Here is a 25,000-nt window from a genome sequence, read left to right on the forward strand (position 1 = left end):
TTCTTTTCATGCCCGCATCCCACTCATTCGGCAACTTGGATAAGTCACTTACCTGCCCTCCATTCTCATATTTTACAACACTAGTTACTTTTACACGAGCGAGGCAATAAAATAAAGAAAATAAGTCTTAATTTTAAGAGAGGATCGCAAAAAAGTTTTGAAACTAAGTATAAATTTGACTCCAATGCTACTTGATGTTTCCCTTTTACTTGGAGTTTGGTAGTGGGTCCATCGTTGAAAATATTTTTCCAGTATTTTTCCTGCAGCTGGCTGGTAACTGTAATTTTTTTCTCCAGCTTTGTCGATCACCTTGTAGAGCCTTGCTGGGATGAGGGTGGGGAGACATGAGAATCATGATAATGAAATAAGAAACCATTCACCTGCATGTGTTTGGAAACTACTGATTTCACTTTTGCATGCATTGCACCGGCAAAAATCCAGCCTAAATTTTGCACTGTGTGTAAAGATACTGAGAGAGGAATGTAATCATACATCCAGCAAGACTAGAGGCATTCTGCTTCATACTCTAACATTTTATTATGCACAACTGATCCAGTTTCACTACCCAATGATAGACCCACAGTGGCTCTATCTGGACCCACAATGACTCTATCTGATTCCTTTTCAACAACAACAACCACAACAACTACTATGGTATGTGTTACCACAAAACACAATATACAGTAACTCAAATATCTCTCTAATTTTATTGTTGTAAGTACTGTATATTCATTATTAAGACTATTACAAGTAGGAGCATTCTCAGAAGTTAATATCCAAACCCATGCTCAGCAAGAGAAAGACTAGAATAACATACAGCTGTATTAATGAAAGTAAGACAGATTACTTGAATTAAAAAACCAAATTATATCTGCTTGTTCAAACATTGACTTAGAAGGTGTGGCAAGTAAATAATTATCGTCCCTTTTCTAGACAATTTTGAAGAGCTGTTTGGAAACCATCTTGTATTAATCACTGACATGCTCACATTTGTGATGTTTAATTTGCAGTAATACTGTTGTCATCATGCAGGATCTCATGCAGGAGTAAATGAGAGATGAATAACAACCCTGGCTTTTTTCATCACAAAACCAATAAAATATTCAACGCTGAAATCCTCATCACAATCTCTGAAAACAATCTGGAATGTTGCTTGCCATGCATGGTTTGACCAGATCAGCACACACACACCAGGAAGAGTTTTAGACTTAAGCACTGGAATAAGAATAAATGCCCCGTTTAAGAAACAACAGGAAACTGATCAAAGTAAAACAATAATATTATTATCACTTGGTCATTTTCATGCACAGATGTCACTTAAGATACTTGAAAAAAACATGGAAATCTGTGCCCTATTTGTAAAGATCCCTTTATAAAAAAAACTAAACAACTTAACTGACTCTTAATAAGAGGTTTTGCCTAACAATGCAGATAAAAACAGTTGCTCACATCTTGAAAGTAATGACAGTCAAAATGACAGCCAGCCAGATATCAACACTTTCCACAAGATTTCTTCAGATCAGATGACTGGGACAATGAAATCAACAGAAATCTAGAGATCAATTAAATTTAATCATACCACAACCTGGTGTGTCCTGCAAAGCAACACAGAGCTGGAAAAGAAAGAGCGTCACCATCTACCATACAAACCATTGCTCTTGCTATGGAGAACCAGGTCACAGAAAAATCCATGGCTCTCGTATCACATGTCAGAGGGTAAAACTTCTGTTTTCTCAAAACCCTCCGCGTTTTTAGAGGAAATGCCCTTAGGCGAAAAACAGTAAACGAAAAATGTTATCAGTTTCAAATTTACAACTTTTAGGTCTTCAACGGTGTGACCGAAACACGAGCAAACATGGTTTGGCAAAGATAACTTCCATGGAAACGACATAAATAAATAAAATTTCATGCCTAAAATAAGCTTACCTCTTTTGACTTTCTCGTTGGAAACAACTCGGAACTACTGTTTAGTTTTTCTGTCGAGTCCATGTTGAACGTGAGATCTTGATCATCAAAAGGTTAAATAGAACTTTTCCTTCATCGCCGAATAAACTCAAAAACAAAGAGCTCAAAAGCTCGAATCAAATGAATCAAATGTGTTCGAAGAGGAGCATGCGCACTCATTTTGCCGCGGTGTCACTTCTTTTGGCTTCTTTCGGTTACAAAGAAAAATCCGAGTTTTGTTGGGTTCTTTGCATCGATACCTTTTCTAGAATACCTTTGCAATAAAAGACTAAAGTTATCAGTACAGTGCGTTCAATTATGAAGGAAAATAGCGCACATAGTGTGGGCATTTAGCAAATAAAACGCTCGCTTTATCGACGGCATGTTTGTTTTTTACAATCCAGGTGCGCGCGCTGAATCACATCAGCAAGAGCGCGCGCGCGCGCGACAACTGGTTTGTATAGCCAGTGATGCCAATAATTGAGGAGCGAGGTTAGTTGGCAGCTTTGAGTTTCTGCAGCAGCGTTTTGCGTGTACCGTGGTTGTGAGCCGTTTGCCTTCATTCTCGGCCTGAACATTAATAGATTTCATGAAGGAATCAATACGATTGATCCCAATTCTCTGTCGCTTTAATACAGCACACTTGAGGTTTAAGGCACTCGATCACTGCGAGGTAAAATGACCCACTGCATTTCATTTCCTCGGGTCTATGTGACAGGAACGTCTGCAGAAGCTTTACTGGACATCTTGGCCAAACTAGTTGCAAACATTTTCGACTGAACCACCCTTTTTTTGGCGAAGGTCCTCCTGACGCGTTTTAGCGTGATTTTCTCCATACGTACGTGATGTACTCGACGCCATTGTTGTCTTTGCTAAATGAAAAATCTTCAAAATACATGTCGTGGTGTTCCTGGCAGCCTCGTTATTCGAAACGCTACGTCAAAACAAACCACATGCATTGTCATTATAAGGGACTTCGGAGACTGGCTGCCAAGGAGCCCTTTGGACCACAACATTTTTTCATCTTCGGTATTTAGTGCCTTTGATGCACGGGTACGTTTGGATTTGCGACTGTTGACAAACTCTCTGTCCTTGGCAATGGAAATGCTGCTGCCTGCTTCTTTTAAATGATGGTCCAGGGAAGCTACCATTACCTTCAAACGGTCTGCCTTGTAGTCTGAAAAATCCTTCTTTTTCACCTCGGTGAAAAACCTTTGAAGCCTTTCGTCAAGTTCCTTGGCTTTATAGCTTACAATATCTGGACTGTATCCTTTTTCTTCAGCCCAGGTGGCCCAAACAGTAACCCAGGACTTTTGTGCGTTCGAATTTTTTTCATTTGCCGAAACTGTTGCAGCACTTTCCCGTCACAACCAGGTAAATCTATCTGCCATTTGTTTTAAAATTAGAAACAAAATATTTTCAGTTATCATAGAAACTGGCTGTAATTTTTAAATGTATAGTATTTGAAATTTGAGTTAAATACTAATGCCGTTAGCCAATCAATTCATATTTTAGAAATTTCGCAGCATGCAGTATAAAGCATGTGAAAAGCATTGAAAACAAGAGTTAACACTCAAAACTTTGGTTGATTGCATAAAACGAAGCAGAAACTTTCAAGATGTGCTTGTTTTGTAAAAAGTAGGAACTATTGGTGTCAATGCTATCAATGCTTTAAATTAAAACCTCAAAAGGATGTGGCTGGTTGCCATAGCAACCATTAAAAGTAAAACCTCTACTTCCTGAGGGCAATGGCACACACTAAAATTGATCTTTTCTCGCCATATTTAAACAAACTTTTTGGTCCCTTTTAGCCACCTTAAGAAAAAAAAATCAACCATGGCTCTGTGAGCGAAAGTGTCAAGTAAGGTTTGTAACTGCAGGACTACATGCAAAACGTCTTGTCGTGTCGCGAAAAGTATACCCAACAAAGAGGTTTAACTCGTGTTCGTGTTCGTGTTGCTTACAGAAGATCAACTGACTGAGGGAAGGTTTCGCGGTGATTTATTCTTGTTAAGAAAACAACGTGGATTGTAATATGGCTCCCTTTGCCACTCTGCTTTCCATTAATTTTCACCAACAAATTAATCAAACATCAAAGGATTCACTTGGGTTTGCTTCACTCAATGATAACTTTCATTAGTTGTCCCAAAATAGAAGGACCCTGCTAAGGCGAACGCTTGGGTGTTTTCCACTCCAGCCGTGCGCTTTCATAGCTACTTGTTGAAAGATCGGACGCGTCCAATCTTTTCCTCAAACCGTTTGCCCTCTTTGCTTTCTCCGACGCCGCCGAAAACAAACATGAAATCAAACTGAACTGATGAATGACTAACTTACAAGGGAATTTATTCTACACAACACTACAGGTATATACTTTCAACTACTCAACACGGTAGTTAAAAGTATATATACATGTAGTGTATAATTTACAACACCGTGTAATTACAGAACAGCACTGCAGTTACTAACAAGCTAAATTGTATCACTTAACATTATTTGCCATATTTCTTTTGGTATTATTAAATAAAAATTTTTCATCTTGACTGCCGTTTCTTTAAGCTGATGTTGCTTAGAAATGCTGCAAGCATCTCAGTGCTTGTTAACACCTACTGTAGCTTTAAAAGTACCCAGTAAAGGGCGCTTGGTGCACCGTCCAAATTTTCTTAAGTACTTACATACTTTGTAGCTCCTTAAGGAGCACTGTACTCCTAGTACTGACTTCGCAGTTTGTTTTATGACGTTTTTATAAGTATGTTCAACCCCGCCCGCCTTCAATCTGATGGTTCTACTGTAATTCCATGTAAAAAATGTAAAATGTAAATTTAATTTCAAACACAGGGAGAGCTTGCGCGATCACCCGAGCCTGAGGCTCATGATAAAGTGCTTGACAATTCCAGATCGAATTGGAATTTGGAAATGTTGGTTTTTGAGGAGAGGGGAAAACCGGGGTACCCGGAGAAAAACTTCTCGGAGCAAGTAGAGAACCAACAACAAACTCAACCCACATATGACGCCAGGATCGGGAATCGAACCTGGGCCACATTGGTGGGAGGGCTAGCGCTCTCACCACTGCACCATCCCTGCTCCCCCAAGCAAAACAACCTTTTAAACTCGGACCTAAACATTGGATTCTTCCCTGCCTATATAAATGGATTAATGCCGCTACTGAGGAATGATAGGAATATTGGAACAAGTTTCCAACTTCGGCGTTATTTTTGTGTTGCTTGAAGCCGTTTGACAAACGCAATAACCCATGTTTGTAGCCAGCAAACCACAAGGACTGCAGTGACGAAAAACAGCGCCCTACTTGTTCTGATCTCTCGAATGGCTAATCTTGCTTGGTTTTTCTGTTGTGAAAACTAGGGGACTATTTCGATTGTGCTGCTACAGAAAGGGTGTTGTTAGGCAAGAATGCAAACTTTTGCCAGCCCGTCACTTTTACTATAACAATGTACATTACAAAAAGCAGCGAAGAAACTGCAAGGAACATCCTTGATTTCTTTAAAGGGAAGACCTTGTGATAACGCTTGCACTTGACTATTTGTGATGTGTCTGCTAAAACCTCCAGTCCCATCTTTACGGGTGAGCTGTAAAGCACAAAATAATCAATAAACGCTTCAAATTCACAGACATGTGCTCTTCTTCACGGATTTTCGACGAAAAGAGAGACTGTTCGCAGTCTATCCAATAGCTTGTTTCATCCCGACCTTCACCACCCTTCCCCCCCCCCCCCCTTTTTTTCTGGCAATGTCCCATTGCGAAGTTGTGTATTTGTTTAGATGCTGGGTTAACTACATAGCTAAATGTGGACAGTGATCTCTCTGTTTGGCTCAATCACGAATTAGCAGACTAGATTTTGCCATTCAGAATGATTTATTGCCGCGAACCATTTTATTCCGAAATTACTGCCTTGTACATTTGTTTCAATGACATCTGTGTGATGTAAAGAAATCATTCGTTGTTGGACAGTTATTGGGATTCAAATTATGGAAATCAAAAATAACTAATGTGCAGTGCTCAAAAGACTCTTATTTGGAAATTTGTAGGGACCTGATGCAAACATTTTTCTTTATAAAAAGTGAATCTTCAATCTTATTTTACCTTTCAATGGATTCTCTTGCTAAAATTTTAAATAATCTATATCAAGATGATTTACATGAGATTAATCGGAGTGAATTTCCAGTAGGTATACTCCAGTGGAAAACGTTGCCTCTCTTAAGCAAATTATACCTTAATGTTGACGTTAAACAAATGCTAAATCACAAACATATTAGTCGATCGTCAATTTTGCTTAACAGGGTTCCCATAGCAACGGGTAGAACCAGCAGGTGCCTTACATTCAAAAGCAATGTTGAGCTTTACACTTTTTCATTATAAATTTTTTTAGTTGAAAACCCAAATGATCTAACGCGATCTTGGCTAAAGTAAAAGATTGTTTTTTCTTTTTCAACTTATATTTATGTTGTTTGTGCTCATAAAATATTTTTCAAAACGCATATGATCGTGAGTCAATGTATTGAAACGCACTTGGAAATATCCAATCCAGACTAGGAATTCAAAAGTGTCACCAATAGAGCGCCTCGAGGGAAAGATAAGTACAGTTTCCTTTGGGCATATTCAGCATCTTTTTTTTTTTTACCTCAAAACAGAATGGCTCTCATCGGTTTCTTTCTCAGCTTGGTAAGAAAAAAAGGGAATTTCTCATACACTCCAAGACTGAGCAACTTCAAACAAAGCACTTAGCCTTAAAGTTGCTAGCAGGAAATGATAAATTATTTCGAACCGTTATCTAGTTCTAATGTTCTTTATTTTTGGCTTTCTGAAGACGGCCATTTAAGGGAGCGGAAAAGGTTCCGAAAATTTCGTTAAGAAAAAAACATATAATCAGCTTAAGAATTTGAAATTCAAAACAGAACAAACTTAATTGTGTCGCCCGAGTCCCATTTAGAAAGTTATCTTTGTCCAAGCTTGCATATTTTTAAGTGTCTACTGGGAAGCTGAGAGTTTTCAGAGACAAGTTCGCTTGTGTAAGTAGACAGTGTAGCGAGTTTAAACCATTCAAAAGGTTCTGTTCTAGCTAGTTGATGGTTTTCGCTTCCTTGGTTATTGATCATCTCTGCTGGTGTGGTAGTTGTGCTGTCGTCGCATCCTCGGGTTTCGTAACAAAGCGGCGCAGTGCGTTTTAATTTCATCTGCTTTCACCACTCCTGACGAAACGTCAACTTTACGCCTTTTCCCAACTTTGTGGAGTTTCATAACTATTCTCCTAGTATTAACTATGTTGCAAGTAGGATAGTGGACATGCAACTGAAAGGTTGAAATTTTACACATAAACGGGAAGAACACCGGGCTGAAGATTAACCACGGAAAGACAGTAGTAATGAAATGGAATGTTAACCTAGAAACGAAAATCCAACTAGAGGGAAGTGATATTGAAGAGGTAGAGGAGTTTGTATATCTTGGTGCTATAGTCACATCAACTGGTGGTGAAGATATGAGTGCCAGGCTGGGAAAAGCACAAGCAGTCTTCTACAACTTAAAGAACATCTGGAGGAACAGTCAACTCAACATAAACACCAAGTTGAAGGTTTTTAAATTCAGTGCACTGGCTGTTCTTCTCTATGGTTGCGAAACGTGGCGAATGATCAAACGCGACGAGAACAAGCTTAATGTCTTCCTTCTCAAAAGCCAGGATACGGCGCATTCTGGCCAATGAAAATGTCAAATGAGGAGATAAGATCTAGGACGAATATGGAAGAAATCATGCAGCAGATAAACGAAGACGTTGGAAATTGATTAGGCATGTGTTGAGAACGAGTACAAGTGAGAACACAAACAGCTTTAACCTGGACCCCGGAAGGAAGACGTAGGCCTTGGGAGACCTGGAGAAGAACTGTTGAGAAAGAGAGAGTAGAGTTTGGGTTTAAAGTATGGATGGAAGCTTGTACTTGTGCTAAGAACCGAGAAGCCTGGCGAGAGAGAACGTAAGGTCCTATTTCCTGCCCTCACAGGGAAAAGGACATGATGATGATGAACGCTTGAAACTTGCGACTGAAGATAGGGATTTTCGCCGAAACGTCTCCAAAAATACTTTAAGCACTTTTTGTTAACTTAATCTAATGCAATTCAATTCGAAGTCCCAAAAAAGAATAAGAAAAAGGCGAAGAGTATCAAAGTTTAATACAATTGTGATGACTCTGGAATTTCAGTAATGCTAAACGATTCAGTTGCTTTATCTATGTACAATTTTCAGTGAATTCAAGTTGACTGCGACACATGCAGTTACAAACTGACTCACGCGCTTAGACTAAACATCTTTCTGTGGACATCATATCATCATCTTCATCATCATCATCATCATCATCATCATCATTCAGATTATTATTATTATTATTATTATTATTATTATTATTATTATTATTGTTAATGTTAATGTATCGCTAAAAATGAAAAATGTTGCTCAGCAGCAAGTTTTATAATCAAACTCGTGGGCTGCCCTCATCGTTGGTAGTTCCATATCCAATGCGCGAATTGAGCGGCGCCATCAAACCACTGCTATCCCTGTGAACGCTCCTGTGCCTGCGCCAGCCGATCACCATGACAGCGATGGCTAATCCGACAAAAGCCGTAACGCCAAACGTAATACCAGCCGCAGTTCCAGCGTCCATTTTATCAGGAGTGCCCTGGGAAGACTTTTGCTTGTCTTTCGTGGTCTCGGCGAGATTTATGCCAACTATACCAGGTCCGTCTAAATTGGATATAGCTGCGACCTCCGCAACAGAGCTGAGTGACAAAGCAGAAGATAATACAACGATGAAACTATTATTTTAAGAGATGGAAACCACACAAGCAGTAGCTAGTTCCATGCATGTCATCTTGAATTTAATCGTTCGAGGGGAGACAAAGCCGCAAAAAACCAAGAAAATAAGACTCTTGCATAAAGCAAGGCGCAACCCAAGTCACAACGGGCTTACCCGCTGTACACAACTGCTGCCCCTGATTCCCAGTCCCTTCGGTATCCCACTGAATAGTTCAGTTAAGCGTTTGTTGAATTTTTCTTCAGCGAGAGTCTTGAGAGCAACAAGTATGGATTGGGAGGGGAGGGGTGAGGGTTCAGGTCGGAACTTTGTAGTCGCGCCCCTATCGTGAGACCAAAAGATAAGTCCTCAAATACCTTTTAGTTGCTAAAGTCCACTGAAAAGAGTTGGGGCGTTTAAACCAGATCTGGCCAGTGTCGTGGTTAACTAAAAGCAAAGGCACAGAGTAGTTGAAAATTCTAGGTGGACTTGAGTAAGGAGGTCTTTTGATGATTGGTAATCCCTGGTTGTTGAAAATGTTCGCCTTGACACAGAAGTTGATCTCACAATCTTCCTCGATGGCGCCAAGGTGTTGAGAATAACCGGTTGGACAGGACTTCGGCCAACCAGATGGACCGGACTGACTGACAAACGACGCCAGAAGTGAACCTATGAAGAAGAAAGAAAAAATAAAATGCAATTAAATGGAAGGCAGCATGGTTAGACACCCTTTTAACCATCTACTGTTTTCTGAGGATGAAAGACTGAAAACTAGAGAAAATAGATAATGATAAGACACAAACAGCAGTGATAAACATATTGAACTTGTTCATTTTGATTATGACTTGACGTTTCGTATGTGCTCTACATACATACATTTTCAAAAGTAACCGTTGAAATTTAACCGTGTTGCCATGGGTTCGCCATTGGGCCCTGTCTTAGCCAACATTTTTATGTGTGTTTTTGAAGAAAAGTGGTTGCTGAACGCCAAAGTTAGTCCTTTATTTTGGAATCGTTACGTTGATGACACATTCACCATGTTTCGCAACAAAGACAGTGCAAATGAGTTTTTGCACTAGTTGAACGGCTGCCATCACAATATTAAATTTACCATTGAATTTGAACATAACAATGCAATTCCGTTTTTGGACATTCTTGTCACACGTAATCAAAACAACGCTTTCACGACATCCATCTACCGAAAGAAAACTTTCACAGGTCTCTACACGAAATGGGATTCCTTCACTCCACGAAAGTACAAATAAACCTCATCCACTCCCTCACTTATCGCTACTACCGTCTTTGTTCAACTGGCTCCTTGCTTCAATCTGCCCTCAATGATCTTCGAAAACTCCTTCTTCAGAACGGCTACCCACAAGGCATAATCAACTATCATATCAACGATGTTTTGAACAAAAACAGACAACATCAGCATAGCAATCCAGTGCCTACAGTTCCTAAGAAAGATATTGTTATCCTACTTCCCTACTTAGGTTTGCGAGGCAACCAAGTCGCTAAACGCCTGAAATCTTGTGTGTACAAATTTTACTCTTGTGTTAACCTTAAGATTGTTTTTCAGAGCACTCGATGTATAAAATCTTTCTTTCCCAAAAATTTTCCTTCTCCAAAGACCGTATTCATCGTTCACAACAATCCAGAGTTATTTACAGAGCAAAATTGTTGGGATTGTAATGGTTTTTACATCGGTTAAACTAAACGGCGGCTTCACGATAGAAAAACCGAACATTTTAGGCCCTAGCTAAAAATGGCAATACTTCAGCCATTGCTGACCACGTACACGTCAAGGCGACTGGACATAACATCAAGTGGGATCATTTTGATATTTTAGCGAAGGGCAAAACCTTATTTATTCAAGAACTTGAGCCAGCTTTCAACGTCAATGTCGGAAGTGAAAAGTTGATGCTTAATTAATCTTTTCTGTTTTTATTATTAATATATATTTTACTGTTAAGTATTTGCTTAATCTAGGTTCCAGTCCCCTCATCCGCTTTGTTATATATAAATAGCTGTTTTAAATTTCAACGGTTACTTTTGAAAATGTATGTAGAGCACATACGAAACGTCAAGTCATAATCAAAATGAACAAGTTCAATATGTTTATCACTGCTGTTTGTGTCTTATTTTTAATCAAACTACGATGGCCCAAGAACAAAAGTATTTAGATAATGATGTTGAACGGAAAAAGAGCTGTACCAACCTGGTTCCCAGGGCTTTTTCCGTCCAATACTCCAAGGGAAAAGCCCTGGGAACGACGTTGAAGGTGTACTTCTGGGGCAGTCCATAATCTTCAAACAGAATTTTCAGAAACTGTCTAATCCATATTATTTTCAACCGAAATTTTCGGATCAGTTTAGTTAAATGGTAAGCACAGTGAAATTCCAAAACTGAAAGGAAAATCGCATGTGCCACCTTATTCCCGACAAGTCACGTGATATCTGTAAATATGTACCGTGCTTCTATCGAGTTATAGAAACACGAGTAGAAGTTTGGGAGAACGAGAAATGCTGTGGGAACACGAGCCGCAGGCGAGTGTTTCCACAGCTTTTTCAAGTTCTCCCAAACTTTCACGAGTGTTTCTATAACTCGATAGAAACACGGAGTACATGACTTCTATTTCTTTTAGAAAACAACGCGATGAGAAAAAGGAAAACAACTTGTTAACTTTGATTATCAAAATGTAAATTCTCTTTGCTCAGGCCATCACTACGTCAACAGCGCGCGCTAGTTCTGTGTCTCCTGTGTGTCTCCATCGAGTTATACAAAAACGATTTTTAACCAATCAGCGCGCGTATTTTCTTAGGACTATTTTCTAAAATAACATATCTACATACCCTGGTCGCTGACCGGGGATTTTGAGACTCCAAGTGGATTGCCAGCTTTGCAGCTGAAGAAACCACCAAACGGCACTGACTGCTGGTAGCCAAGCTCGTAATCATCACTCACACACACGTGCATTGTGGCTCCAAAACGCAGAGGGTAAAACTTGAGGGGACAAGTGTGATCCTGTGTCACAGGGTTCTTCAGTACCTTGCTGTAGAGTCCTCCAAAGAGATAACCTGTATTAGCAGGGACCTGTCTCTTAGCCACGCACCAGTAGGCCGAGTAAGTCGCAAATCCGCAGTGAGTATGACAGCATTTAAAGAAAAGCCAACAGCCGTGACAGTCACGATGACAACTTTGAGGAGTGCGGCCTTGATGAACCAGGACAGCCTCATAACCGTCGCTGCAAGTATAGTCGGATGTGAGAGGGTTCTTTTGAAGCAGGTCCTCGCACGGATTACCATCAGGAGAGCCTTCGAATTGGCAGGTTTGAAAAACGCCCCCGAAAGTGTAGTTGTTCGTGGGACTTTCACAAGATCCATCATCGAGGTTGGCTTGGAAGCTAAAGTTTGGAGAGTCCATTTTCGTACATCCTTTGACAGTGTTGTGTTCATAGTACAATTTAATGGCTCGCTCAACCACATTGGCCAATTTAAAAGTCAACTTTTCCGACAATTCTGGTCAACTTCCGGGTGTTATGGCGTAGTGCAGCGGGTCACCCGACCGATCAACTGCAACAAGATCGGCAATCAGTTGATCTTCCCACTGATTGATGGAAAAATTTACCCTGAAAGGCGGTCCTCCAAACGTTAACACGGTGGAATAAACAGTATTCTGTGTGTACTGGTCCAAATCTTTAACGTCGCTTGTCGTAGAGTAGCTACGCTGATGCTGTGATCTTACTTTTTTCTTCATTGAAGTCTGCGACGAATTTTCTTGTCAAGTGATCCACTTTAGCGAGAACTGCACCCGCCTTCACGCTTGTAATGTAGTGCGTTCCAAAGTCGCGTACCAGTATTTGCGCCAGAAAGTTCGCGTATGCAGTGTTATTGTGTTGCAGATGAGACGCGATTTCGAGTAAACGTGATTTGAACTCGGGCTGAAATGCGCTGTCGGACTGAAGCTTTGCGGTGTACAGGACATGTCGCATTTGGACGCGAGTCGTCACAGCTTTGTCTTCCACTTGGTGCTTCTTTACTGACTCGAATTCAGACGAATACGAACCACCAATACTGGCAAACGCAAACTTTCCCGAGGCTTCAGCGTTTATAGACTTTGTTGTTGTGGATGAGTAATTGTTCCAGTGATCGTAAAGCTCAGCGAATGTTTGCACTTTGCTTTCCTTGACAGGATAAAGGAACACATTATCAGGCAGAAGATATTTGCCGTCATCTGAGGTTCGACACTTGGAATAATTCATCAATGAAACAACACCCATATGTTTATTCCTCAGATTGTCCCATCCGCCGCCGGGAAGAACTTCGAAACGATAAACTCCGTTTGAAATAGGGCAGCTTCGAGGATCACCAAGAAGAAACTTATATGAAGAATTATTCTCAGCACAGACAAAACTGGTGCCAAAAACGATAGAAAACAGGGCACAAGCGAGGTAAAACCCAGCTATCACGGACACCATTGCTGTATATTAAACGCATCCAATGCCGGAAATGATAAAGAGAACTCTGCAATCAAGCCGTAATTATATTAGGCGATCCTTTAGACTTGACCTTATATGTCAGTCACGTGACTTTCGGTTTCGTTCCAGGTGTTACAGCTCCTGTTTGGATTTCACACACGTCATATTTTCGGTTTCCAACCGCAGCGTCACAGATGAGGTATAGGTTCAGACATGAGTGAAATTTATCAAGTAAACAATTTCACTCTCAAGATAAATGCTAGACTTTCAAAAAACTCCTTCGTCTTGTTTATTCAGTACCCGCCGGATGATCGAAGAGCTCTGGCTACTTGATTGGCGCCAGTTTTAGCGACCCAAAAATAGGGTCTGTCAGATTATGCTCGAAAAATAGAGTATTATACTTTCGGGCTCACCCATGAAACCAGGGTAATGCTCGGTTGGAGGTATAATGCTCAAACTATACCGGACTAAAATGACACTTCCACCCCACTCCTTATAGGCTCGTACCCCAATAAACATTCCTAGTCTTTCAATTTTGAAAGAAATGTTAGACAATAATTATTCAGTTAAACATTTCATAAGCAAGTGCCAACAATGCAAATCCACCAACTTTTCAAAAAATAAACAAATCTCTTCCGGATAGATAAGCGTCCATCCATTGTCCTGTGCTAGTAGTCACGCAATATTGAATTTCCGCGGTCTTCTCGCAATCGAGGTCGGCCTGTTGCATGTGGTTCCGCTGATTTCGCTCATGAAAGATCAGGTCTCGAACCTCAATTCCCGTGGCATTTCAGCGTTTTACGTAGGAGATTGTTCAGACCAACAGTTGCTGTTCCTCAATTTAAATCAAGGACTCGCAAAGGTTATTTGAGACACAAGTTGCAAGTCACGCCACTCCTTATTTTAAGCGCGAAAACGAAAACGAAAACCCTTCAAGCGGGGAGACAAGTCGAGGATCACAGAGGAAAATGATAGGGTGACGAATCGTTATGAGCGAATACAAAACTGGTACCAGATACGGCAGAAAAACGGTGTACGAGCCAGGAAAAACCCAGCTATCAAGAGCACCATTACAAGTGAATACATGAAAATTCATGGGTTTGAATCCGTTCAGGCCTGAATTGTTTTTTTCAGGCTTTAATATCACAACTGCCTAAAAGTTGTGTGCATACCTGCGATAATCAATCCTATCTTCATATCATTCTCCGTAGTTCAAATACATCAATCTTCATATATTCACTTGTATTCTTCACCTTCTACGGGTATATTACGAACTCACAACGTGGCCAGCTCCCATTTGGCTTGATAGCTCAGTTGGTAGAGAACTGCACCGGTATCGCTGTATGTCGAACGCATGTGCAAAAACTCTTATATTCCATTTCATGGTGATATTTTGATATTAAACAATTATTGGATGAGGTTGAGCATGACTGATCATGAATTATCAAAACCGAGGTCTGTGTTATCTGCCGAAGCCGAAGTAAATTATGCTGACTTTCATCGGGCTGGGCGGATGTGTTTTATCCCTAAACTTTTGAATTGTTCGAAATAAGCAGTCGTCCAGTCCTTCTGGTTTCCTGAGGGACAAAACAACGGGCAACTGTGAGTCCTGGGGGACAAAAAAAGTAAATTACGAATCTTTCGTTGCGTAGTCTCCTTCGCAGCCGTTATTAGGGTCGTCACGCAACGATCCGAAACCATGAATAGGCCACTTCGGAAAATACCGTAATACTCTTTGTTTGTTCCCCCAAATTTTGCATAAGCATTGTTTCCAGTTTCTCTTGGGACTTACAATGGTCCCAAGAGAAAACAAAAACAATGCTTATGCAAAATTTGGGGGGACAAACAAAGAGTATTACGGTATTTTCCGAAGTGGCCTATTCATGGTACAGTCCTCATACAAACAAATAATCTATAGCTTCGTAAATCACTCTGCTCGTAAGTGCGAGTACGGGAAATGCTCATCTGTCTTGCAGTGTGGAAAGAAAAATTTCATCCTGGTGAACTCAATATGAAAGAAATGCGTTGTCAAATCAAGAGACATCAAAGTGAGTTTAACAAGTTAGTCGAAGAGTTTGAAAGTAAAAAAAGTGCCGTAGAAAGGATGAAAGACAAAGTACATAGCCGCATCGAAAGTAACTTGTTCCAAAAGTGAACAAGGTGGCATACCTTGTGAAATTGTCATTATTACTTTAACATGTTCATCCCGTGGAGGAATACTGAAAGAAAAACTTTAGTGGAAAAATATTGTGGCCTGGGAAACAAGACATCGGAAATGTTTCAGAGTCTTACTGACAACAATTCGGATAGTCTTGTATTTTCTAAGTCGAAACAGAGAGGCAGCCGCAGGCGTAAAAATCCCGCAAAACCGTCCCTCGAGCGACATGGTATAGAATTTCCCAGTAATAGACATGCATGAGCAGTCATAGTGCTGAAAAGCTGTCTTCACAAATTTTGTATACTGCTCCAAAAAATAAGGAGAAGGAGGCTGAGCAGTTAGCAATGTTCATCAGGGAAAGCCTTCTCTTGGAACAGTCTACAAGCGAAAATAGCGTCAACACTAGTCACCCTTATAACTTCTTGTCACCTATACACCCAGCAGTTTTTCCTTCGGGCGTCCATGTCCCTGTAGCAGTAGGGGCAATGGGTTACCCACCCACAAGCGTGTATTCCACGCAATATCCTCCCGATCCGCGTAGCCGCATGTACTGCAACCTGTACTACCGTACAAGTACAAACAGCAAGGAAACAGTAGAATTCAAGAGGGCCATTAGTACTAAACAGGAGTCAAGTGATGCATGTGAATATCAAGCTGCATCTTTATACATATCAGCAACTCGTCATAGCTGAAATGAAGACTTTCGTTATATTATTTTCAAATTAATATGATTGTAATGATAAACACAACAGGAAGATGATTTTCGACTGTAAAATTCATCAGAGGTAATTTTACTAACCTCTGTGCCTTGAAATTCAAGTTAAATATTGTGTTCATTTGCATTTGAAGGGCGTGTGCAATTTAAAACAACACTGAACTCAGTGGCACGTACACTGGCAATATATATGTTTTTTTGCAAGAATTTATTCTCGTTTCTCCGTGGTATGTCCATCGGCCACCACTAATACGTGTCTGCTTAAAAATTTCTCAGGGAAACGTGAACTTGAACTACTTCATTTACATTGAAAAATTCAAGAAAAAATTTCTTATGACCGTGATCAATGATGTACAGTCCTCATACAAACAAATAATCTATAGCCTCGTAAATCCAGCCATATCTCGTGCTTTGATAGTCTCAACTGCACCCAGGACGCAGCTCATTAGTTTCACTGGATCCCTTTAGGACGCAACTCTATTGTTTTTAGAGTTAGGGTGTATTGTTTTTTTTGTATCTTTCTTTGTGTCCATTATTTTCTGAACCAATCGCGAGAGCCGTTGTAATAACTGCGTACTGACCCTCAACTGCTTCTGCTATTGCTAAATTAACATTGGAATGAACAATTTCCTTCAAGTTACCATTCAATTCAAATTTACGTTTATTAAAACAAAGCTCTATTGGGTTAAGATCTGGAGAATATGAGGGTGTATATAACAATTCCCATGGTAACAAACCATTCCTCTAAAATCTCTCCTCCTTCAAAATCATGAAAAGATAACTTATCCATAATAACAATGTCACCGACTTCGAGGCATTGTCGACAGTCTCAATATTTACGTCACCTGCCTCCTAAGAAATGAAAGAAAAGGTGTTTTGTTTATAGCCCCGCTTACAACATTATACGTTCAGAGAAACCAGCATACTTAGAGTAGTATTCGGAGAATCCAGTTTCCTCGCGACATCTACACATCCTGTTCCTTTTGCGCTGTGTCCACAATTTCGAGTTCCGACGTCTTGGGTCTTTATTCGAGTCAAACAGCAACTTGGTGAAGAGGCTCTGCGAATGTTTGATTATATTTTATGTTTTTCTTTTTGTTCAAGCTATACCTCATGAGTGATAAACGATTTAGAAATGCAATCCCAAGAACACTAATAAGTACAGCAAGTCAAAGAAGAGTATGAGACTCGTGAACAAGTGTGAAACGTAACATGCAAGTATAACGAATGTACACAGTTGCTTCATTCGCCACCTACGTTGAGCGGATCACTCGCAGATACTGCTGCTAGTGTAGCAAGCGTACCAAATTTAACAAGAGCATTAAGTGTAGTGAGCGTAGCAAAATTTCTGGTGTTCTGAAATAAGAGCAGAAAGATCTAAAACCACTACTAAATGAAAATAATATTTTGGCGGTCCTTCCCAAAGGATTTGGCAGAAGCTTCACATTTCATTTTTTTCTTACGGGCGAAATGTGTCCTGCTGTAGTAATTACACCTTAACTTGAGAAGTATCATTCGTGCCCAGATTTAAATTTAACAAGAAGTTGGAGACAGCTTTGCTCGTGTCAGGTTCCTTTGAAGCACTGGTATCTTTTTTCCTTCCGTAAGAACCAAATCTGATCGTATTGTAAGGCCCAAATTGAATTAAATAGAATCAAAATTACTGTACGTTGACAGTCTTGATTTGCTAAATGAAACTACAATAATGTTATTGCTATTGTGATTCTGATTTTGATACACAAACCAGAAGAAAAACAATTAAGGAACATTGTTTTAAAGATTAAGTTAAGTACATCGTCCGGGTAGTGTAGTCCCGAGAAGGATTGTTTGAGATGATATTGACTGACGTTTCGACAACCTGAGCGGTACGGTAGTCATCGTCAGAGTCAAGTGATTTGTGTAACGTCAGTAGATACTATAAGAACTCCGGTCGTAGATGTCATTGGTCAACTTATTCGAGATGTTATTGTTCTATTGTCAGTTGAGCCCAGAGTTAAATGGCTGTGAAGACTAAACAGTGATTGGTGCGTTTCGATCCGTCTATAGGTCCAAGGTCTGTAGGTGTATCATAGAATACGTTGGGCAGTACTGTGATAGAGTAAATCGGTGTGTTGTTTTTCTGTTGTTGATGTCGTCGATGAGTCGTTTGTAGGGTGTGGGAAGTTGTAGGCATCGGTTTATTGGTGTCTGTTGTAAGTTAGTAAACCAGCTCTCCCGTAGCACATGGGCATTTTGTCTGAGCATGCGCGAAGGGAATCGAATTATTCGAGTTCGGCGCCATTGTTATTTTGAACGCGCTGCCCGCGGGTTTTTAAACGGGCGATCTACACTTTGAAAAATATTTTGTCAAGAGAGATGAAAATTGTAACAAAATTACACACTTTTCTATCACTATGTATATTCTTCGAGTTTTTTTGGGCGTTCGGATGAGAATATTTTAATGATCAAATTGCGAACAAAACGAGATAAAGGCCCAAAGAAGTGGAGTTTGGCCTTTGATTTACCGAAGTTCAAGATGTTCACACGAGAAGGCAAATGATGCAGGTTAGTTTGAAGATGTTGAAGCTTTATTGTAATGAATCATAGGGCTGCATATTGACACGATCCTGAGATACACCACCCTTTATGAGATGGAAATTTTGAATTTGAGCTGATTTTGCTTCAACTTTGAAGTAAGTTTTCATCATAATTCCGCCGGCCCCCAAGCTTTAAATTACTCCAAATAACATTGTGTCTTCTTCCTCTTTGCAGCCGCTTGGGACTCCAGGCTTTAAAAAATGCGCTGTTTGTAGGATTACAATGTTATTACAACAGCTTTTGGCAAATTTTTATTTGGGAAGTTTTGATAGATTTTCCAAGTCGTGGATCACAAAAGTCTTCTGTCTTGCTGCTCTCCAAGTCTGTTGTGCAGAGCATATAGTTGTCCATTTTTAACAAGGTTGTAGTGTCATTTCAATACACGATGACTTTTGCAATTTTTTTTCCTGTGCTTCAGTAGGTATTTTTGTAATTGCTTTTTTCGTCTCCTAGAGCTAACTTAAGTCAAAAGTTCGGTTAAACTACCCTTTTTCGCCGGCCCCCAAGTCCGAGAACACTTTTAGTGCATTGTTTGTTTCTTTGTCCTCCGCTTCATCTGGTTTATTTATTCCGAAAAAATGCGTGCTCTTTTTTGTAGCAAGGCAAACTACTACCGTTTACTGTCGAAGATTGCACATTTGGAGCTTGTCATGTAGTTTTCGAACCAGATGGCGTAAGCTCTGTTATCGTATTTATTTCATTAGTATGCTGCTACCTAGCAGGGGTGACCCGAAAACACTGACCCCCGGTCCATGGACCCCCATACGGACCGGGTCCACGGACTACTTTACGGACCGGTCCACGGACTACCCCGACGGACCCCCTCCACGGACCCCCCCCCCCCCCCCCCCCCCCAAAAAAAAACAACATGGAAATAGAAATAAATTTAAAATATAAATAACACCTAAAGATTTGACTTACCGGTAGTCTGGATAGATCACTCATGTCGGCGAAATCTTAACCGTTGTGCGCTGCAAATTTAAAGACTAAGGCTCAGGCTCGGGCGCAAGTTGTATTAATCCCTTCACTGTGGACCGGAGTACTTCGAAAAAGACCGATAATGAGGTTCCTTGTTCCTTCCACCATTTTTGTTCGGCTCATTCTCCCGCGGGTTCACGAACTCGTTCCAGGCTCCACGAAATGGAAAGCAACCTCTCTACGTTTCTCGAGGAAGCCATGGATGACTGGTAACATGAATCACTAGTATTTTTTTGTTTGTCTTGCCCATCTGCATTTGTTTGCAGTTAGAACAGATTCCTATAATAGCTTTTTGTTGCTTCAGCAGAAATGTGGAGGTGTATGAAATACCGTCAAGTAATGAAGTGAGTTGACTTTATAGTTAAAAGTGTGCACATTGTGATCTGGTTACGTTAACATCCAATTTTTAGTGGAGCGGCGAGTTGACTTCCTATTTAGACTTTTTTCCTTAATATATTTGAATAGAATTTGAAGTACACGCATATTATACTGTTTAAAGGAAGGGCAAGATTTCCGGACAGCCCCATACAATAGTTATTTCTTGTTCACGCCTGTTCTTTGTTTGTGAGGAAGTAATACATGGATAATTAATGTATGGGGCTGTGCAGAAATCCCTGAGAATTATGACAGACAAGGCTTTAATAAAGATTAATGAAAGAGTCAAATTTTAAAACGTCACGATAAAGCCTAGAAATACATGTAGTTATTGTATAACCTGCGACCAGGCCTCCTTTTCTTTAGGGAGGGTCCGAGATGAAACGTAGGGAGGAAGGGAGGGCATGATCGCAGGCTAGTCATTGTATGGCGGATCGGTCTGGAGTATGACAACGAAAGACAACATTGGAAGAGTTTCAGATTGCTGCTAGGATAATAAGTAGAAAAGAACTAACTGTTAAGTTATTTGAGAAAAGTAGACTGGATGACGTTTTATAGGATGAACTCAATTTAATAACTGGTGTCATATATATTGTTTATTGATGAAGAAGCCTTTTAGCCGATGTGTTTCAAAGCCTCTTGCATTAAATATTTGTTAGAACTCAACAGTTTCGTGTTAAGAATACCTCCCAACACATGCACCATTTCTCCTCTACTCTAACACTGGTACTCCACTTTGCATACAGGGTAAGGCAGGAAATATAAACTGTGTGTTCAAAAAAAAAAAAACTTCTAGTTTGATCTACAGTAGTAGCCAACCAACAAACATTCTCTGCAATGATAAAGATTACATGTGATCTCTGCCGTAGTTGGAATTTGAAAACAAATATAAATTGAGCTAAATCTCAATAATTTGTAACTAACTCTAACACAATGTTTAAAACTGCAACGTTCATACATGTGTACAAAGCAAACGTTTCGTATGTAAACATTCCCAAATCACTTCTAGCCTTAAACGTTTTTCTTTTGTGCACGCTGTTTGCCCAACTAAAGCAAAGACGATCTCAAATTCAGATAAAATGAATGATAGCTAACTGTCATTTCAAGGCTCGTACTTTAAACCGTTTAATAGGCTGTCTCAGGACAAACCCTAGAGGATTTATAATACTCCAATTCATAGAAAACTTCAAAATAATTTCATTTTGACAACCTCTAAGAAGGGACGTTCGGGATATAGAATGTCTTTCTCTTTGATTTCTGTTTGCTAGGCAAATTTCAGTTGCCATCTTTAGCTTTAAAGGCATGCAAGGTAGTTCCACTAAAAAGCAAACCTTCAGGGAAGAGGATGAAGGGAACATACAATTGAGTTTCTTGAAATGAGTGTGCGAACCCTGATAACCTCATTCAAGGAAATGACAGACACTTACAAATCTAAATTACACTGGAATCTCTCCATAACCAGTTGACGCAGGGTACTAGTGACGATGAGACTATGATCAGATATTATTTTTGAAGACACCTTTGTGCACACAGGGTTTAAGTGGTAGTGCCTCGTCGATGTTACCAACTGCCAAGCATTCGTTTCCTTGTTGAAAAAATGATAGCGCTCAAATCTTGCAAAACAATACAGCTTATCATCGGGGCTCTGGAATCCCACAACATTAGATTTTACAGCTTTCCAGCAGCCAGCACACTTCTTGATGTTACCGGCAATCTTTTTAAGAACCAAAGGCCCAGAGGGTGGGGGATCCACTGGTCTAGCTGCTTTTCTTATAACAAGAGTTGTTGGATTGAGAATTTCAGCTTGAAAATTTGCTTCTGTATTCTGTGCATTTGCATCTGTATCTTAATGGTGGACTGCTACTTCGGTTGCAGGTAAATGCCGCTTGCGAGATGGAGCTTTCCCACCAACATTTTTTGGAGCAGAAGCTGCTGATATCCGGCTGAGACTTCGGCCTTGGTAGGCCTCCACAACGTTTGCCACACAGTTAAGATGGATGGCAATAGACAGGCAATGATGGCAAAGGTTGTTTCGCCCAAAGAAATTACAATCACAAGTACATTTTCCACTCTTAAAGCACAGAACCCGGTGAGGAAGGGGTCCTCCACTGTCCACAAAGTACACACTATCCTTGAAATCCTGGCGGAACTGGTCGTTGCACAGCACAGTCTTGGCTTTTTCCAGCAGACTCGATTGTTCCTCTTTGGAAAAGTGGCCACTCAGCTGTGAAAGGTCGCTGAGATCACACGCTGCTTGCCTTATAGAAGGATGAGCTGAGGAACGTGACAATGGTGTGACCTTAAAATTGCAGCACCTCTTGTATGCTTCTGGATCAGGGCAAACTTTGCTAGCCCTTTTGAGGAAAGCCTTTCGCTCTTCTTGGGTCATCTCTGCATGACTCTTTGTCAGTAAGTGTTGCTGAAACTCGTGGCAGACCTCCCACTTGTCGGACAACTGAAACCATGCCATTTCTTCCTCTTGATCGAACGACTGCACAAAGTCATATAGGTTTATAATGAGTCTGTCCATGTCCTGGGGAATGAACTTCGTCCAATCTTTCATCATATCATTTACTGACTCAGGCATGTTCTGTTCATATGGCTTGTTTCCCAAGCCAAGGTCTTTCAGAACAAATGCAGCCGTCTTTGTGCGCATGTCATTGAGCTTGTGGGTGCGAAAATACTGTGTAAAGGCTGGTGGGCCAGACTTCTCGGACCTTTCTAGGGTGTCCCACCCTTCCATGAGTGCTGTTGCATTCTTGTTAAACTCTTCAAGTGAACTTAACCAAATTAATCCACTTTTTGCTTTGAAGAGATCCTGGCAAATACGGGACACTAGTGCTGAGGAGAGACCGAGCTTTCTACATTTCTCCTTGATATTTCTTTGGCTATGAATATAACAAAGCAAAGGTGTTGCATTCCTGAAACCGGCCGCGAGGGCATTCGTTAACGCACGTTCATCATCAGTGCCTGTGGCACGAAGGAATTCACTGAGACCAGGATTTTCACGGATAAGGCAATGGATAAATGATAGGTACGTGGATTCGTCTCTAGTCATGCAGATCATGACAGGGCCTAAAAAGGAGGGGTGGTTGTTTGCTCCCTTTACTCGAAGAACTGTATTCTTAAAACTTGTTACAAGCACATAGAATGGACCAAGTTGAAATGTTACGTCAACTCCAAGTTCAGAGACTTGGTTTACCCTGTCGTGACAGCAAAACTTCACAATATTGTTCAACTGTTGATCAGTGAATAACATGACCGTGGGAAGATCATTACAGACTACTTGACGGATAAAGCCAGCAAAAGTTGTCTTCTGCAGTTCTAGGACTGATGCAAGTGGGTCCTTGTTTACTCTTTCTGATGGTTTTCGAGTGAGGTATCCAACCTGTTTCACGTTGCGTGGGAGCGAACTAATGCTATCGGCACCACAGATACCACCAGCGTCCTTTCTTGTTAAGAACAATGCCCTCGTTGGACCAAATTCAACAGCTTTATCTGCAACTTTAAGCTTGGTGCTCTCTTTGGATCGGATGTGTGCCATATTGGATGAGGTTCGATTACCATGCTTCTTGATCTTAAATCTTGTGGGCTGACCATCAAAATTGTAATTGAGCAGCACGAGTGGGAACCATTTTTCAATAGCTTTACCAAATTCGATGGACACAATTGTCTTGTGATATGACGTGTAGGAGGAACATGTGTACGTTCTTCTTCTCACTGCAACGTCGGCACTTTCTTGACTGTTGACCTTTTCAAGTTCAGCCACTTTGCCCCCTTCATCCCTTATGATGGTGTAGAACTTGGCCTTACATCCTGTCATGACCCATGACCCATTTTCATCTGAGAACAAATCTTTTCTGTGTTCCAGTGTATCAAGGCTCAAGACAAAAGTTGCATTGTCTTGAATTCCGATGGGAACTGCTTTGCTTATAATTGTAGCACTTTCTTCCTGGCAATTCATCATAAAGGGGACAACGTAAGGATTATCAAGGCTCTCAAGAGTTATCATCTCGCACTCCACATTACCATTGTACAGCTTGTAATCCTTTCCCTTCATTTTTTTTGGTGATTTTGACACATCGAAACGTTCTTCATCAGCATAGCTTTCTTCATCACTATAGCCTTCAAGGTTCTATAAAACATTCATTAAAACAAACATTAAAATGTTAATATTCTTAAGCCTCGGAGATCTTATTTTCATGGTCAGTAATCAGCAAATTGTCAAGCAGATTGGTGATGAGAATAAAGACAACCATTGGATATGGAATACTTTTAAGACAGCAAAATATCAAAACTAATATGCAAGAAAATGTGTGGCTGTAAGTGGGGAGCTCGAGAATTAACATTCAGACCTTAGCAGTTGAGGGTTAAGATTCAAGTTAAATAAATGTAAATTGATATGAACATGTCCATTATATCAAATTTCTTAGAGGATATCAAATGTCCCATTCAGACAGCAGAAATGTAAAGTACTTGTGAGAGCTTAACCAAGCTACACTGAATTACATTATATTATCAGGAGAGGGCAGAGTGATGATAGATCTGCCGTCATATTTATTTACTATCATTTGAGAAAAGACAATTTGATGTGAATTTTCCCATCCGTTTTTATTCCAGACAAAAACATACCAGCCAGGCAATTATTTGACATAAAACTTTATAACGAATGTGAGAATGATATAAACACATGAGAAATGAAATGATGGTAGAACCAACTGGGATCTCGGAAAAAATCCGAGCCCCAGATGGGGCTCCTAACCCTAACCCTAATCCCATCTGGGGCTCGGATTTTTCCCGAGATCCCAGTTGGTTCTACCATCCTTTCATTTCTCATGTAAAACTTTATAAAGTAGAAAAACGGGAAAAGAAAGGCCCACTTGAATACCTCTGTCAGACTTGTGTTACAACCTGTGGAATATTCGTCTACACTGCTGTCTTGATCATCTCTATCATCAATCAAAACCTAAAAGCCACAATTC

The 25,000-nt window shown here is 40.3% G+C and overlaps 4 protein-coding genes and 1 pseudogene across 4 annotated transcripts in view; 2 read left to right on the top strand and 3 right to left on the bottom strand.

The window, feature by feature from the left end:
- Nucleotides 1-25,000, top strand: part of LOC137993521 (uncharacterized) — a 520,905-nt gene that overhangs the window by 422,706 nt on the left and 73,199 nt on the right. The window lies entirely within an intron of this gene.
- LOC137995578 (dehydrogenase/reductase SDR family member 1-like) overlaps nt 1-25,000 on the top strand; it is a 95,767-nt gene that overhangs the window by 64,763 nt on the left and 6,004 nt on the right. The gene's annotated exons all lie outside the window — the stretch shown is intronic.
- Nucleotides 1-25,000, bottom strand: part of LOC137995496 (DNA ligase 1-like) — a 461,965-nt gene that overhangs the window by 2,128 nt on the left and 434,837 nt on the right. The gene's annotated exons all lie outside the window — the stretch shown is intronic.
- LOC137993101 (macrophage-expressed gene 1 protein-like) lies at nt 8,104-13,276 on the bottom strand (annotated as a pseudogene).
- The window catches only part of LOC137995027 (uncharacterized), a 224,232-nt gene continuing 220,809 nt past the window's right edge, over nt 21,578-25,000 (bottom strand). The window contains exons 4-5 of the mRNA XM_068840635.1: nt 24,907-24,984; nt 21,578-24,153 (exon numbers count right to left, since the gene is read on the bottom strand). Coding sequence (XP_068696736.1) covers nt 21,865-24,153; nt 24,907-24,984 — 2,367 coding nt within the window. The 3' untranslated portion in view covers nt 21,578-21,864. The remainder of the gene's footprint in view (nt 24,154-24,906; nt 24,985-25,000) is intronic.

Source organism: Montipora foliosa, chromosome 1, assembly GCF_036669935.1.
Source record: "Montipora foliosa isolate CH-2021 chromosome 1, ASM3666993v2, whole genome shotgun sequence".
NCBI classification, from domain to species: Eukaryota; Metazoa; Cnidaria; class Anthozoa; order Scleractinia; family Acroporidae; genus Montipora; species Montipora foliosa.